Here is a 17,297-nt window from a genome sequence, read left to right as displayed (position 1 = left end):
TACTTGATTTTAGAGTGTGGTACGGACAAACGCTCTGTATCCTCCAAGCTTCATCATCCACACAATAAGCTTCTCTCTTACCTTACTGGCTTGTAAGTCTTCATTATGACCTATTTCCTTTAAGTTTTGTGGATTCTCCGAGATTTTCCTTGATTGTTTTCATCTGGGAGAAATTCATCTAAATTCTCCTATAATTACATCTTTGCTCCTCTGCTCTTGGTCTCTTATGGCTCATATGGGAGCTTCCACACTGTCATCTTGTTCTGGGTGCTTCCACTGTGTCGTCTTGTTCTGGGTGCTTCCACTCTGTCGTCTTGTTCTGGGTGCTTCCACACTGTCATCTTGTTCTGGGTGCTTCCACACTGTAGTCTTGTTTTGGGTGCTTCCACTCTGTTGTGTTGTCTTGTTCTGGGTGCTTCCACTCTGTCATCTTGTTCTTGGTGCTTCCACACTGTCGTCTTGTTCTGGGTGCTTCCACACTGTCGTCTTGTTCTGGGTGCTTCCACACTGTCGTCTTGTTCTGGGTGCTTGCAATCTGTCGTCTTGTTCTGGATGTTTCCACACTGTCGTCTTGTTCTGGATGTTTCCACTCTGTCGTCTTGTTCTTGGTGCTTCCACACTGTCATCTTGTTCTGGGGGCTTCCACACTCTCTTGTTCTGGGTGCTTCCACTCTGTCATCTTGTTCTGGATGTTTCCACACTGTCGTCTTGTTCTGGATGTTTCCACACTGTCGTCTTGTTTTGGGTGCTTCCACTCTGTTGTGTCGTCTTGTTCTGGGTGCTTCCACTCTGTCGTCTTGTTCTTGGTGCTTCCACACTGTCGTCTTGTTCTGGGTGCTTCTACACTGTTGTCTTGTTCTGGGTGCTTCCACACTCTCGTCTTGTTCTGGATGTTTCCACACTGTCGTCTTGTTTTGGGTGCTTCCACTCTGTTGTGTTGTCTTGTTCTGGGTGCTTCCACACTGTCGTCTTGTTCTGGGTGCTTCCACACTGTCGTCATGTTCTGGGTGCTTCCACTCTGTCGTCTTGTTATGGGTGCTTCCACTCTGTCATCTTGTTCTGGATGTTTCCACACTGTCGTCTTGTTCTGGGTGCTTCCACTCTGTCGTCTTGTTCTTGGTGCTTCCACACTGTCGTCTTATTCTGGGTGCTTCCACACTTTCGTCTTGTTCTGGGTGCTTCCACTGTGTCGTCTTGTTTTGGGTGCTTCCACTCTGTTGTGTTGTCTTGTTCTGGGTGCTTCCACTCTGTTGTATTGTCTTGTTCTGGGTGCTTCCACACTGTCGTCTTGTTCTGGATGTTTCCACTCTGTCGTCTTTTTCTGGGTGCTTCCACTCTGTTGTCGTCTTGTTCTTGGTGCTTCCACACTGTCGTCTTATTCTGGGTGCTTCCACACTTTCGTCTTGTTCTGCGTGCTTCCACTGTGTCGTCTTGTTTTGGGTGCTTCCGCTCTGTTGTGTTGTCTTGTTCTGGGTGCTTCCTCTCTGTTGTGTTGTCTTGTTCTGGGTGCTTCCACACTGTCGTCTTGTTCTGGGTGCTTCCACACTGTCGTCTTGTTCTGGATGTTTCCACTCTGTTGTCTTGTTCTGGGTGCTTCCACTCTGTCATCTTGTTCTTGGTGCTTCCACACTGTCGTCTTATTCTGGGTGCTTCCACACTTTCGTCTTGTTCTGGGTGCTTCCACTGTGTCGTCTTGTTTTGGGTGCTTCCACTCTGTTGTGTTGTCTTGTTCTGGGTGCTTCCACTCTGTTGTGTTGTCTTGTTCTGGGTGCTTCCACACTGTCGTCTTGTTCTGGGTGCTTCCACACTGTAGTCTTGTTCTGGATGTTTCCACTCTGTCGTCTTGTTCTGGGTGCTTCCACTCTGTCGTCTTGTTCTTGGTGCTTCCACACTGTCGTCTTATTCTGGGTGCTTCCACACTTTCGTCTTGTTCTGGGTGCTTCCACTGTGTCGTCTTGTTTTGGGTGCTTCCACTCTGTTGTGTTGTCTTGTTCTGGGTGCTTCCACTCTGTTGTGTTGTCTTGTTCTGGGTGCTTCCACTCTGTCGTCTTGTTCTGGGTGCTTCCACTGTGTCGTCTTGTTTTGGGTGCTTCCACACTTTCATCTTGTTCTGCGTGCTTCCACTGTGTCGTCTTGTTTTGGGTGCTTCCGCTCTGTTGTGTTGTCTTGTTCTGGGTGCTTCCACTCTGTTGTGTTGTCTTGTTCTTGGTGCTTCCACACTGTCGTCTTATTCTGGGTGCTTCCACACTTTCGTCTTGTTCTGGGTGCTTCCACTGTGTCGTCTTGTTTTGGGTGCTTCCACTCTGTTGTGTTGTCTTGTTTTGGGTGCTTCCACTCTGTTGTGTTGTCTTGTTCTGGGTGCTTCCACACTGTCGTCTTGTTCTGGGTGCTTCCACACTGTCGTCTTGTGCTGGATGTTTCCACTCTGTCGTCTTGTTCTGGGTGCTTCCACTCTGTCGTCTTGTTCTTGGTGCTTCCACACTGTCGTCTTATTCTGGGTGCTTCCACACTTTCGTCTTGTTCTGGGTGCTTCTACTGTGTCGTCTTGTTTTGGGTGCTTCCACTCTGTTGTGTTGTCTTGTTCTGGGTGCTTCCACTCTGTTGTGTTGTCTTGTTCTGGGTGCTTCCACACTGTCGCCTTGTTCTGGGTGCTTCCACAATGTCGTCTTGTTCTGGATGTTTCCACTCTGTCGTCTTGTTCTGGGTGCTTCCACTCTGTTGTCTTGTTCTTGGTGCTTCCACACTGTCTTCTTATTCTGGGTGCTTCCACACTTTCGTCTTGTTCTGGGTGCTTCCACTGTGTCGTCTTGTTTTGGGTGCTTCCACTCTGTTGTGTTGTCTTGTTCTGGGTGCTTCCACTCTGTCATCTTGTTCTGGGTGCTTCCACACTGTCATCTTGTTCTTGGTGCTTCCACTCTGTTGTCTTCTTCTGGGTGCTTCCACACTGTGGTCTTGTTCTGGGTGCTTCCACTCTGTCATCTTGTTCTTGGTGCTTCCACTCTGTCGTCTTGTTCTGGGTGCTTCCACTCTGTTGTCTTGTTCTGGGTGCTTCCACACTGACGTCTTGTTCTGGATGTTTCCACTCTGTCGTCTTGTTCTTGGTGCTTCCACTCTGTCGTCTTGTTCTGGGTGCTTCCACACTGTCGTCTTGTTCTGGGTGCTTCCACTCTGTCGTCTTGTTCTGGGTGCTTCCACTCTGTCGTCTTGTTCTGGGTGCTTCCACTCTGTCGTCTTGTTCTGGGTGCTTCCACTCTGTCGTCTTGTTCTTGGTGCTTCCACACTGTCGTCTTGTTCTGGGTGCTTCTACACTGTTGTCTTGTTCTGGGTGATTCCACACTGTCGTCTTGTTCTGGATTTTTCCACACTGTAGTCTTGTTCTGGGTGCTTCCACTCTGTAGTGTTGTTCTGGGTGCTTCCACACTGTCGTCTTGTTCTGTGACCCATCCCGCGGGCCAGGTTATTGAGGAGACCCGAGGAGGCACCTCCTGAAAGATCAATGGGGGCGAGAGAGAAAGGAGACCAGGCACATAAGGGAAGACAGAATCTGAGTCGCGTCAAGGTCTCGTTTATTGACTGGGCATTGAGGCTTATAAGCGGGGCTTCAGGCAGGGAGGGGGAGCAGGGGAAGCAAAAGGAGAGAAGAATGGAAAATTCCTAAGGAAGGGTGAGGTCCCTTTGGTCCCAGGCCCCTGCAGCTGGCTGATTAGCACCTACTCCAGGAAGTTGTACAGCCCGCAGTTAGGCCAGGAACCTGTTTTTGCAAGGTTTGATAAAGTAAGGAAGGTCACACAAAATTCAAGACACAGCTGTCCGGAGTTGGGCCCCAACAGTTCCCCCTCTTTTCTCAAAAATGGATCAAGTCCATTGTTATCGGGGTGGCTAGGGTCCGAGAGAGTCCCTGTCTTAGGCTATACAGGGGGCTTCCCATGCTCGGCAGCGTGCCATGTTGAGCCGGTCTCGACGACCTCTGTAGGCTGTTGTCTCTGGCATGGGCCCTGTACTATTCCCGTCATTGGGTACCCTCTAGCAGGACCGTGGGGACGTTAGGGCCTTAGGACACTGAATCTGAGTCCTTGATGGGGCTCCTGGCCGGCCCCCTCAGAATCTACTCTGTGATAATGAATCGAGACGTGTCGTGGTAAGGCCGAATCAATCTGATTTTTGATAAACCGAGTCAACCGCTGAAAGGCCCAGGGACCAAAGGTAATGAGAAGGAGAAAAACAATTAAGGGGGCTAGAATGGTAGGTAGCAAGGCGGAGAGACAGGGGGACCCTTGCAGCCAATTTTCAAACCACCCGTGCTGATCTTCAAACTCCCTTTTTCTTTGGGCTAGCCTTTTCCTTAATATTTCCATCGATTCCCTGACAATACCAGTATGGTCGGCATAAAAGCAGCATTCTTCCTTCAAGGCTGCACTTAATTCCCCCTTCTTTAAAAATAGTAAATCCAGACCTCTTATGTTTTGTAACACAACCTCAGAGAGTGAGGTTAAAGATTTCTCCAGAGCAGAAATGGATCTTTCTATGGCCTCTAGGTCAGTAGTCATAGCCATTTGTAACTGCATAAGGTGGTTGCTCTGCACGAGGGCAGTAGTTCCTGTACCAATTCCTGCAGTGATGCCCCCAACACCTAACAATAGGGCAATAGTCATAGACACAGGTTCTCGAGTGTATCTGCCTCTCTGCTCAAAGAATTCCATATCGGAGACTAATTGGACCAGAACATAAGAGTTTTCCCATTATCAATGGCAAAGCGAGCTTCCCCTTATTTAGTTTTTGCCATCTGCAAGTGTGTCATGGGTTCAGAGGTGGATATTGGAATTCTAGCATCCTCCGTTTAGTGGTACCCAGACATGAATTATCATTTAGTTAAGACATCAGTGATATAAGAGCCAACAATAATTAGCAGAAGCACAAGGGCCAAAAGCCTTATGATGGCTGACAGAGTTCCTTATCCTCAAGGAACTTGGAACTTTGTCTCAGGTTCCCTATGACAAGAAATTCCTTTTTGATCTAACATTCTGGGGGGACGGGAAACAAGGGTGATGTTTTCTCTTCTGTAATTACTTCCTGCTGACATTGGGACATTGTTGTCAAGGCCCTGGAAAGCCAGAATGTTAGTCAAAGACAAGAGGGAACGTTCTATTGACCAGCTGAAGAGATGGTATGCATATCGGCTGAATTGGTCCATATCAGCTTTCAGCAAGTTCAGGGCTCACAGTCATTTGCAGTAGGTTGTCACCAGCAAATGATGCTTGGATGTATCTGTCAGCCAAGTGGAAACCTGTTGAGATAGATATAAACTAGGAACAGGAGTTAAAACTTACGAACTTATTGGGAAGTTTTAGACCCATAGTCTTAGTAATTGTAGTATTATCAATTTGCCCTGAAATCCATAGTGTCTTTTCTATCTAGAGAGCCAAGTATAGATTGGACTGAAATTTCCTTGACCCAATGAAAAGCATCTGTAAGTCTATATTTAGAACCTGTTTATCTTTTTTAAAGAGACTTATTAGCTTTAATTAATTAATCCATTGATCAATCAATTATTAAGCTGAGAAAGCTATAGCTAGTCCAGTCATCAATGTCATCAAAGATCTGAGAAGGATAAACTTTACCTGAGTGCAGACTTTTAAACCTATTTAAAAAAACAACAGAGACTATCCATTACCCAGACTGCCATCATCCCAGGCTCCTATAGTCTTCATAGTGTTGGCAGGACAGGTGTCAGGACAGCATCAGTCTTGGCTGCTGAGCCCATAATGTGAAATTTTCCCTGTTGAGGAGCAACTTGGTAAAAACTGACCTTATCTTGTCAGTGTCCTATAGGCTAGATCCCTGGCAGCAGGTGTTGAGTCAGAGCGTCTTGCCCAGTGGTCGGTGTTGTCCACAATTCAGGTGGCATCTTCTTGTAATGTAAATGCCATATTCAACAGATCTTTGACAGGTTTGCAGACCATTATCTATTAAATGTTTTTTTTTTAAATAGAACAGTTTATGCTTTAAACTAGTATCTGAATAGCCAGATGACTAGTATTAACTTGCATTCCTTAACATAAAGGACATGCAAACTCAGACATTCAAAACCAAACATACATGTGGCCACATTTTTCATTCATACCTGTAGAGTAGACAGACATTTTTAGAACTATGACCCTTTGGAGTCTCAATGTAACAGCAGAATAGCAAGACAAAGAAATCTGAAACACGTTTCATTTTTTTATATATCTCAAGTCATTTTTTTAAATCATTATTTAAGCCTTTTTATCCTCAGACCTTTATACCTTGCTTTTACATATTCTAATAACTTGCATTTTATATATTTTTTAAAACATTTTTTTTTATCTTAACCAACAATAATTTGAAACCAGTTCTCTTAAATGATGGCAAGTATTTGTAACCCATTGAACTCAAATGACCAAAACCCATGTAAATTTTTATTTTTCCTGTGGAAACAAAAGCATAATTTTCCCAGTATCTTGAACTGGTGATTTAACATTTCTTTTTAAGCAATATCAGGACAGAGAAGGGTTAACAAGAGAAGCTGCTGGCCGGCAGAAGAGACCTTGAAGTTATCACAGTAAAGGAAGGGAAGGGGAGCAGTGGGCATAGAGCGTGTCCTTGGCTGCCAGTGTTCCTGAAAAAAAGTTTTTATTAACTCCTCTGACTAAAGTCAGATTCTCTCTTCAGTGTTCACACAGTTTTTGTCAATTGCAGGCAGTCCCCATTGCCCTGTCCAGAGCTCCTGTCTTTGCCCACCTGTATGGAGAGCATGCACCCCCACCCTCATGAGAGCGGCCAGCTGGCTGCAGTCCTGATAGCAAGAGAGCTAGGGAGGGACGGAGGTGGCCTTTGTTATGCCTCTCTTTCCTCCTCTTCCTTTAGGAAAATAAGGGAGGTTAGTAGACAGAAACAAATAACATTTACACAGACAATCCAAGAACCGGAACATCAGCACTGAGACGACCGCCTCATTCACAGCCAACAAGGCCCTCTTGTAGTATGCAAGCCCCACCTGGCAGGAGCTACCTGTTTATCTCAGTTCAATCGGGGAGTGGGGGTGGGGGACCCAGTTCCCTCTATTGTGGCTCACACATTCTTCCAGTGGGCTAGGCAAAGGTCTAGTGGAGAAGAAGGGAACTGTCCCACAGTCAAGTCAACAATGAGAACAGTTAATACATTACACACAAGACCAAGGGCACACGAAAAAACTTTGCCCCAACAAAACAACCAACAAAGCTCCAAGAACAATGACAGCCTGATGTGCTCTGGGTGGGGGGTAACCCTCCAGGCTCAATCACATCAAAAACAATCCAGACTCTCTCAGACAGGATCTCTGTCCTTAATCAAACAGACATCAGGGGCTTCCACATCCCTGTCAGTCAGACATGCACCTTTTTTTTTTTCTTGGAAGAGAAGGAGAGAGTAAAGTAACAATGATCACAACAAAACATACAAAAAAAACCCCACAAAATGGCTCTGACAATTTCCCGGGACAAAATACAAAGTGGCACTTCCTCCCACCGTGGGGGAAGATACCCAAAGATGCTCCTAAACCAAATGGTCACCTCTGAGGTGGCCTTAGGGCTCTGGGACGTCTCCCTTCGCCGCAAGGTTCACTGTCCGGACACGTCTGTCCCAGTGAAAGCCTGCAAAGTACAAATCAAGCCTGCAAAGTACAAAACAAAAGTAACAAGACAGAGAGACACAGACAAGACAGAGCGCTCTTACCGGTAGATGTTAATAAACCTCTGGACCCTTGGGTGTCAGGCAGGGGGAGTTTGAGAGACAATCCTCTGCAAGGGCTAGTAAATGTGAAACATGCCCATCTCCCTCTGCTTCCTTTAGAACATCTCTAATCACACCATAAAAACTAAAAAAGGCATCGGGGACATTTTCCCGTCTCTGATTAATTTGTTAATATCTTTTCCAACCTTGTTCCAAGTCAAAGGGTGAATTCCTGGTCCATTAATCACTAACCAGGGACATTTCTCCTCCACATATTGGAAGAATTTTATCAAATCCTTTTTCTTTTCTTTCTTTCTTTTTTTTTTTTTTTTTTTTTGGGTTTTTCGAGACAGCGTTTCTATGTGTAGCTTTGCGCCTTTCCTGGATCTCGCTCCGTAGACCAGGCTGGCCTCGAACTCACAAAGATCCGCCTGGCTCTGCCTCCCGAGTGCTGGGATTAAAGGCGTGCGCCACCACCGCCTGGCCTCAAATCCTTTTTCTTAACTCTTATTCCTCTCTCCCTAAGATTACCTTTCATCTCCTTGAGAAAAACAGCCTCTTTAGATAAATTTTTGCCCATGATCGATGGGACGACATACTTACCTCAAGACTCTCCCGCGTTGCACGAGTGATGCGGTCCGGGCGTCTCTACCCTGATCCTCTCTGGGGGCCCCTTCTGTTGTCCGTCGTCCGGCAGGTCACCGGCCTCGAGCCCCACGTTCGGACGCCACTTGACCCGTCCTGTGGGCCAGGTTATTGGGGAGACCTGAGGAGGCACCTCCTGAAAGATCAATGGGGGCGAGAGAGAAAGGAGACCAGGCACATAAGGGAAGACAGAGTCAGTCTGAGTCGTGTCAAGGTCTCGTTTATTGACTGGGTATTGAGGCTTATAAGCAGGGCTTCAGGCAGGGAGGGGGAGCAGGGGAAGCAAAAGGAGAGAAGAATGGAAAATTCCTAAGGAAGGGTGAGGTCCCTTTGGTCCCAGGCCCCTGCAGCTGGCTGATTAGCACCTACTCCAGGAAGTTGTACAGCCCGCGGTTAGGCCAGGAACCTGTTTTTGCAAGGTTTGATAAAGTAAGGAAGGTCACACAAAATTCAAGACACAGCTGTCCGGAGTTGGGCCCCAACAGTTCTGGGTGCTTCCACTCTGTCGTCTTGTTCTTGGTGCTTCCACACTGTCGTTTTGTTCTGGATGCTTCCACACTGTCGTCTTGCTCTGGGTGCTTCCACTCTGTCGTCTTGTTCTGGATGTTTCTACACTGTCGTCTTGTTCTGGATGTTTCCACACTGTCATCTTGTTCTGGATGTTTCCACTGTGTCGTCTTGTTCTGGGTGCTTCCACACTGTCGTCTTGTTCTGGGTGCTTCCACACTTTCGTCTTGTTCTTGGTGCTTCCATTCTGTCGTCTTGTTCAGGGTGCTTCCACTCTGTTGTCTTGGTCTTGGTCTTGCCAGCCTTCAGCTCACTCTCCACACCACGGCTAGCATGCACATCTGACATGCAGCTAGGGAGAGCTGGGAAGTTGGCCCAACTAAAACAAATCCTAAATGCATTAAGATGTTATAAGATTATTTTGTGATTTGGGGGTGGAATACAGGATTGCACATTTCTCAAGCATGATCTTTGTAGATGACGATGCCTTGTACAGTGTCAGAAGTTTGAAAAATCATGACATATAGACCTCTTAGTGATCTGGCCTTTGTCTTGATTGATTCCATAAATCCAGGTAGGTAGATGAAATGCTTTGAAATTCTGGAATCTAATGTAGACTTTGTTTGTTACTTTGAGATAGGATTTCTCTGTGTAACAACCCAGGCTGTCCTCGAACTCACAGAGACCTCTTGTCTTTGCCTCCCAAGTGCTGGGATTAAAGGCGTGTGCCACCATGCTCAGCTACATACACATAGTTTAAACTCTGATTCGTTCTCCATATTGTCAGCAAAGAGAAAAGCCGTGAAAGCCTTACGGTACTCTCTACTGTGAGCCACAGTTATCTGGCTCCCTTTCGCTTTTCAACACTTATAGAGAGATCACCTTTTTCTTTCCTCTTCTTCCTCCCTTCTCCTGTTTCCTTCTCTTTTTCCTTTCCCTTCTTTTGCCTCTTCCCTTGTGCTTGAAAGTACAAAATGCTATAAGTACAGAGATATCAAACAAAAAAAGGTATCTTTATCACAGCCAGAAATATAGAGTGCTTATAATCCCCCTGCCTCTGCTCTTTCCTTTCCCCACCTCTCTTCTCCCCACCTCTGAGTTGAGACAATTGTTTGTTTTCGTCTGTGTGAGCTACCTCAAATAGCACTTTTTCCTTGGTGTTGCTATTACCTGTTTTCACCTGTCTATCTCTAGAAAAGCAGTATGGGGGTACATGGACATCTTGTAAACCATCATGACTATAATAGTACACCAAATATGTTTTTGTTTTTGTTTTTCAAACACAGGATTTCTCTGTGTAACAGCCCTGGCTGTTCTGGAACTTACTCTGTAGTCCAAGCTAGCCTCGAACTCTCAGAGATCCGCCTGCCTCTGCCTCCCGAGTGCTGGGATTAAAGGCGTGCACCACCACCAAATGTAATTCTAATGATTATCAAGGCCATGTTATAAGCACTTCCCGTATGTTACCTAATGTAGTCATCAGAACATTGTGAGGTGGGCAGTTATAATTAAAGTTGAATCAACTGGCTTTGGTGGTGGACTGAATGTGGAGGCTAGCAAACAAGGAGCCTCCATAGTTACAGGTTTTGACTGAAACATCCGAGTGAACAGTGGATGGAGAAGATGCTGTCTACAGAGGTGAGGAGGACAGGATGAAGCAAAGTTTTGGTTGGGGTGGAGAAAGGAAGATTTCAACTTGGGAGGCTGCATTGTTTCAGAAGTGATTTTCCCTGAGACGCTTCAGAAATCATGTAACAAACCTTTCGCTCTGGTTGACAGGCACTCGGAAACACTCCTGTCCATCTCCAGAGGGCAGAGTAATCCTCCAGTATCTCATCGTTAGCTTGCTGGAAGGCAGCAAGGCTATGTTCCTCGGACCCTGGTCTTTTTCTCGACTTCTGTCCTGGTTTGCCATTTCCAGTAGACTGTCAGGACATCATGGCCTTGCGTCCTCCAAGTTCCTACAATGCGTGTGCCTCCTGGTCCTGTTGTCTCTCATACAGTCTGTGCGAGCACTCCCCTACAAGATAGGGGTCATAGGCCCCTGGACATGTGACCCATTCTTCTCAAAGGCCTTGCCTGAGGTTGCTGCTGCTTTAGCAATTGAACGAATCAGCCGGGATGTGTCATTTGACGGGAGTTACTCGTTCGAATATGTGATTCTTAATGAAGACTGCCAGACTCCCAAGGCCCTCTCCAGTTTCATTTCCCACCAGCAGATGGCCTCAGGATTTGTTGGACCTGCCAACCCTGGCTACTGTGAGGCAGCCTCACTCTTGGGAAACAGCTGGGACAAAGGGATTTTCTCTTGGGCTTGTGTGAACCATGAATTAGATAACAAACAGAGCCACCCGACCTTCTCTCGGACACTCCCTTCTCCTATCCGGGTGCTTGTAACTGTCATGAAGTATTTCCAGTGGGCTCATGCTGGGGTTATTTCCTCAGATGAAGACATTTGGGTGCATACAGCCAATCGAGTCTCAAGTGCTCTTCAGAGCCACGGCCTACCTGTAGGGGTCATCCTGACCACAGGACAAGACAGCCAAAGCATTCAGAAAGCTCTGCAGCAGATTCGACAGGCAGACAGAATTCGCAGTGAGTGCTTGCTCCCCGGCTGAGGTTTAAATGTGGGTTAAACATGACAAATCTCTAAAAGGGTTTCTGCCTTCATACTCTAGGCTAGCATATATTCCCTAGGTCTCTATGTGCATGCCTTCTCTCATAGATACTCAAACCCCAAGAATGTGGCTTCAGCAGAGCCAATCTTAGGAACTTAGTAGGGATTTCGAGAAGGGTCAAAATACCCTTGTGCACCAGCACCTGATCTCAGCAGCTGGTGTAGAAGAATGGCATCAAGAGTATGTAGCCACACCTTGTCCTTGTTCTGAGGACCACAGCGATGCACTCGTGTGCTTTCATTTTTGTCTGTTTTTTTTTTTTTAAGTCATGGAGTGGAGATCTGCTTTTGACTCTTCTGAGTCGTTCCTTCATAGGTGCCCAGTATCAGATGTGTCATCACATCTTACTTAGAACCTCTCTTCTCCTAAAGTGGGATTCTTGTGCCTGCAGCATGGAGCTCATTGGTATGGAGGGCACTTAGGTGATGATGAAACATTGCAAAGCAGGTTTTGTGTTAATATGCCTCTCATTTCAAGGGAAGCTTTGTGCTCAGAAATGATTCTTGCAGAGGAAATAGGCAAAATGTACCACAGAGGACTTGACTCACGGAAGCTGCAATTACTAACAGGATTTGAGTTGATTTGGGGAGGGAACCTTCCTTGTTCTCTAGAATCAGATCTTTTTTCTTTTTTTCTTACATTTTTGACACTTGGTTTTGATATTTTCTTTTCCATCCACTTTATTTGGTTTGTAAAAGAAATCTCTTTACCTTCCTCTGGAAGTGGCAGTGATATATGGGAACAATGCCCATTGTCAAACTGCAGCCACTCCATCACTTCAGGACCTGTAGCTCAGAAACCACTTGTCAAACTGATTGCTTCTAGGATTACTCCTGGTCCCCATTCATTTCTTTAACGGAACAATGGACTTGCTAGAGAACGGTCCATCTTAGGCCTGGCTTATAGCCAGAATCCATTTTAAATTTCAAGTGTCTCCACTATTGGACCTTAATTATGATCGTTGCGGGCAGATGAAGGCCAGAAGATTTAGTTCCAGGATCTACAGTAGTCCTCCAGTCTGTAAACTCCAGTCTATAAAATCTTCAGTGTTAGGCAGTCGGCGTGGCTCTGATTACTTCATAACAGAACGTAGTACTTTCCGAGCACAGACTTATTTTTAAAGATAGAAAATTGTTTCCAGAGAAGAGCCATGCTAGAAACAAAACAACATATATAGTGTCAGAACTTTATAGTATGTTAGAGAGCTTCATGAAGTCCTATGTCTCTTAGGAGTTTACCTTCCATGGGTGTGTCGTATCCCACTCATTCTAAATACTATACTCATATTTTGGTCCTGATCATGAAATGTGAAAGAAATCCAGGCCCCAAGGCTCTTTTGTTATCAAACTGGGAGGAATTAGTATTGAGTGTTAACCACCACCAGTTCCTTTGAGGTAGAGAGATAACAAACATGCATCTTATTGTCTTACCATTGGAAGCCTACCTCTTTTTTTCAAGAGTTCTTGCATTAGCTGATCACTAGAATTACCGGGGCATCTTTTCAAAATGGCTGAAGCTACCTCCAGAGACTTGAATTGAACTGGCCTGTGGTGGGCCCTCTAGCAAAGGTCTTTTAAGTAGCTTCCCAGGTACTTCTAAAGCACAAACAGACTTCAGAGCCACTACCTTTATGGTAATTAGAATGCAAATAAATGTTCATCATTTGAAGTGACCAGTCATCTTTGCCTTAACCTTTGTTTAGTCTGAATGTCTGTTTGATGACGATATGAATCGGCCCACTAAAGGGATGGGAATTTTGAGAATGAGGAGACCCCAACAGAGACTGTTTAAGGAGCAATGAAAGCCCCTATTGTAAGAAGGATGACAGTAGCAGGTGGTGGAGGAGGACGACTCTGAAAGACACAATATTGGGGGTAAAGATAAATTTCTGTGCTCCTGGATTCTTTTTCTCTGTTTCTGACAAACATAAGCAAAGTCAGATGAGGTGTCCCAGGACCTCACTGACGTGAGTCACGATGTGATTGGGTGTGGAAGCAGAGAAATTGAGTTGTAAGCTGGGCTATAGACTGAGTGTGATTGCATGTATCTCTGTAGAGTGGGCAGAGGAGTATGTGGCTCCCACAACTGGTACAGTTTAGTGTTGGGATTTGAGTCTGTGCCGACTGGTAGGTGAGTTGTGGCAGTGGGAGTTAGAAGAGAAAATAGGTCTTGTTAGGCTGAGAAAGCAAGAGCTTCAAGCCTTGTAACCCAAGACGGGAGTTCTCCACAGGACGATCAAGTAACTCAATGGTACACAGACTACAGTGGGAAGGGACCTCTTCCTTTGAAGAGATCTGGTAATAGTGGGAAGGTTGGCTCACAGTAACAGTGCTGGCACTCCTGCGTGACAGTGGTGGTGGCTGGTGGGACGGGTGCTGGTAATAGGGATGGAGGGGAGAGAAGAGCAGACTCTGGTCCATATGCCACTTCTGTCTCTTATAAATGAATGTTTCCAATTAGGCCGGATGACCGGTGTGCTTCACTGGAGTTAGAGGAAGTGTCTTTCTCAGAAACAAGTCTGAATCATGTTTATACAGCACAGAGGCAATGGTCAATTAAACAGTAAAGTAACAATAATATAGATGCAGACTTTTAGAAAGGGAAACAGCAGAGGCTTTATTAGATGTTGGGTCACAGAGACAACAAGAGAAACCATTATTCATTCTACCTTACATGTAAGCAGCGCTCTACATTTTACAAGGTATTTACACACTGACCATCTCATTTGTTAGTACTTTCCAGGAGTTGAGTTTTTTGTCTTTTGGGGTTTTTTTTTTCTTCTTCGAAGTTTACAATATCTGTGATGCTCACAAGAGCAAGTAGATAGGTGTAGGCATTGTTATCACCAGATGATAGGGGCAATAAAGCCTCAGAGTAGGGGGATTCAGCCTTTTAAAGGTTATCAGCTCATTTCTTTTCAATCTTGGAAGCGATTGCCAATAATCTTCATATCTTTATTTCTAACAAAGTCAAGTGGAGGTGTTAATCAAAGACAAAAACCTCAGTTTGCAGTCAGGAATACTGTGTGGGCCCTGTGCCTGGGAACCTAGCAGAGTGGATATGGGGGTCTAAATTCCATCCACTCTCTGCTCCTCCAACCATGAGCCCTGCTGGAGATTTTTGTCCCTTGGCACAAAGGAACATTCACTCGCCATGCAAAGCACCTGAGGAATTGCATCTACCCAGGAGGGATTCCTTTTCTTATTCCTACAAAGGCCAGCAGGAGGCCTTACCTCGAGCAGGCAGAGGACTTTTCAAATGATGATTTCAATCCCTCCTGTCTTCTTAGTTGGAAATCCTTTCAATTTGAGTTTACCTGGTTGTCCACCATTTGGGGTTTCCTTTAAATCTTTCCAAATGGGAATTGCTTTTTTGTGGCAGTCAAAATGGCCTTCTCTTGTTCTCCTCAAATTAGATACAGTTTTCTGTCTTCAAAGCCAGGGCCTGACCAGCTTCTTTACATTGATTACATCCTTGCACATAAAAGAATAACTGATAATTCCTAGTATTTATGGAGAATTTATTATATCCTAGGCATTTTGAAAGGACTTTACATGGACTGTTTCATTCGATTCTTTCAATGCCCCTATAAACTAATGCTGATGACTTTTTCTATTTGTATGGGTAAGACCTCTGAGGCAGAAGGTTAAGTAACTTGCCTGGTGTTCACAGCTAGTGAATGGGGCAGCTGAGGTATATGTCTTCAGGATTATCTGACATAGTGGCTCTCAAATCTAAGTGAGCATCAGAACTTCCCTAAGGGCTTCTTCAAACACTTTGCTGAGTTCCTTCTCCAAAGTTTCTGATTCAGAGAAGCTGGGGTGTGGTCCAGAATATGCATTTCTAGTAAGTTCCCAAGTGATGCTCACCTTGCTGGCCCATTAACATCACTGTAAAAGGACTTCACTGCTTCCTCTCTGCTTGAGAGATGCTCCTAAAACACATGCACTGGGGAGTCCGTGTTCTCTGGATATGTGTGATTCAGCCCTTTGGTTTCTGTTATTCTTTCTTAATTCTAGGAAAGAATGAAATGATGAAATGATTTTAAGTGCTCCCAAGTGTGCCAGGTTTAAGACCCATTTCCAACACTAATGACAGTGATGTTGGCCGTACTGTGGTAAAGGGTGTCAGTCCTGTTAGGGATTTTGGTATACAGTTCCCTATAGATAAATGTAAATATATAAATGTGCATAAATATAAACGGTGAGAAGACCACTTGCCCTTATGAGCAGATCCACTCTCAGCAATGGTCAAATCATTGAAGACCCAGCACTAGAGGAAGCCTCTAAGCTTCCTCTACTCTGTCCTCTCTGCCTCTCCCCTCCTGGGCTCTGTCCTCCCTTCAGTCTTAGCAAATCATTAAACTGAAATGGGCTAAAATGAGTGGCAGGGGAAGAAAACAGCACACCGAAGTCCCAAATGCAGGTGGAGGGCAGAAGAATGGGACTTTCTGTTCCCTGAGGTCTCACGAACGTGAGCATGGTCCCAGAGGCTTCTTTACGCCTAGTTCGTGGAACCAATCCCATCTCACAAGGTGTGAAAACTAGACCCCAGTTTTCTCTACAGAGGATTCTATAGTCAGTGTGTCTGTGAGATAAAGTGAGAACTGCTGGATATTTGTTGTTGTTGTTGTTTTTAGACGAGGCCTTCCTGTGTATCTCAGGCTAACCTTGAACTTGTTATAGTTCAGGCTGGCCATGTACTGTAACACTTCATCAAGAGCATCCTGCCCACTTCTCTCTAGTCCTGGGATCATAGGCCTGCAGAACAATGTCTGAAAGTTTTGCCCTTTGAAGAATACAAATCATCTATCTCAAGGAAATAGTGGGTAGAGACTTTCCTTATAGGGAGAGAAAGAAGAGTTGAGGAATCCAGGGACTGGCTTTCCCTGGGTTTTCATGATAGTCCTTTCTAGAAACAGGGGAGGTGAGAGAGAGTCCTATATAGCTTACCCCAGGCAGCGCCACAGTCTGAAGATTTGGTTGCTAGGCAGCTCAAGTGGAGTGCACATGTACCAGAGAAAGTGCTCCTATCATTCTTGTAAGATATGATCTCCAGAGGGGTGTTTTCTGGTCCTTGTTTTGGCTATAGAAGGGCTTGACTGTTAACAATCAAGATGGAAACTTACAAATTAATATTACTTGGTGACCACCTGTTGACCTAAACCTTGTCTAGGATTTAAGTTTTCTGTATACTAATCCTTTTCTGACAACAACATAGAGGTCAAATCCCATTTTAATGAATGTAATTTTGAGATAATAAAAGCTATTTAGTGAAAACCATCTCGTAGAACAGATGCGTCCATAAATCCCTGTGCATGAAGCACTCAATCTATTAAATTAAGATGCTGTTGTTTGAATTCAGTGTTTATGCTTTCCACTTTAATTGTGTTCAATGGCAAGCTCTTGCCTTGCAAAAATAGAGGCCTGAGATCATTAACCCTCTCAAGGTTTCCATTTTTTCAGCTAAAAATGAGAGGGAAAGGTTGGGTTAGATACTCTTAAATGGTCTTCCTAGTTTTGGAAATTTGGACCCCCTTTTTTTAAAAAAAATGTCATTTATATGTGGCAATGAAAAAAAAGAGATTCAGATTGAGGGGTAAGATAATGGCACTTGGCATTAAATATAAGCTTGCTAGTGTCTACTTACCAAAGAGTATATCTTCCTTTTGTTCTGCTTTCTTATTAATGCAAGTATGTCCATGTCTCACATACCTCATGGAACCCTTAAAAAAATACA

At 45.0% G+C, this 17,297-nt stretch overlaps 2 protein-coding genes across 2 annotated transcripts in view; one reads left to right on the top strand and one right to left on the bottom strand.

The window, feature by feature from the left end:
* Positions 1-3,991: 3,991 nt before the first annotated feature.
* On the bottom strand, positions 3,992-5,023 carry LOC128115614 (MLV-related proviral Env polyprotein-like). The gene has a single exon (XM_052746500.1). The coding sequence runs from the start codon at positions 4,698-4,700 to the stop codon at positions 4,044-4,046; it is 657 nt and encodes a 218-aa protein (XP_052602460.1). The 5' UTR covers positions 4,701-5,023; the 3' UTR covers positions 3,992-4,043.
* Positions 5,024-10,745: 5,722 nt separating this feature from the next.
* Positions 10,746-17,297, top strand: part of Gucy2f (guanylate cyclase 2F, retinal) — an 80,496-nt gene continuing 73,944 nt past the window's right edge. The window contains exon 1 of the mRNA XM_052746486.1: positions 10,746-11,475. Coding sequence (XP_052602446.1) covers positions 10,746-11,475 — 730 coding nt within the window. The remainder of the gene's footprint in view (positions 11,476-17,297) is intronic.

This window comes from Peromyscus californicus, unplaced genomic scaffold (assembly GCF_007827085.1).
Source record: "Peromyscus californicus insignis strain IS unplaced genomic scaffold, ASM782708v3 Scaffold_10__1_contigs__length_136768540, whole genome shotgun sequence".
NCBI classification, from domain to species: domain Eukaryota; kingdom Metazoa; phylum Chordata; class Mammalia; order Rodentia; family Cricetidae; genus Peromyscus; species Peromyscus californicus.
Note: the sequence above shows the minus strand (reverse complement) of the source record. Positions and strands in the feature narration are given on the sequence as shown.

What these genes read in the sequence shown, in the direction of transcription:
- LOC128115614 (XM_052746500.1), bottom strand. Translation starts at nt 4,700, where the DNA reads ATGGAATTCTTTGAGCAGAGAGGCAGATACACTCGAGAACCTGTGTCT.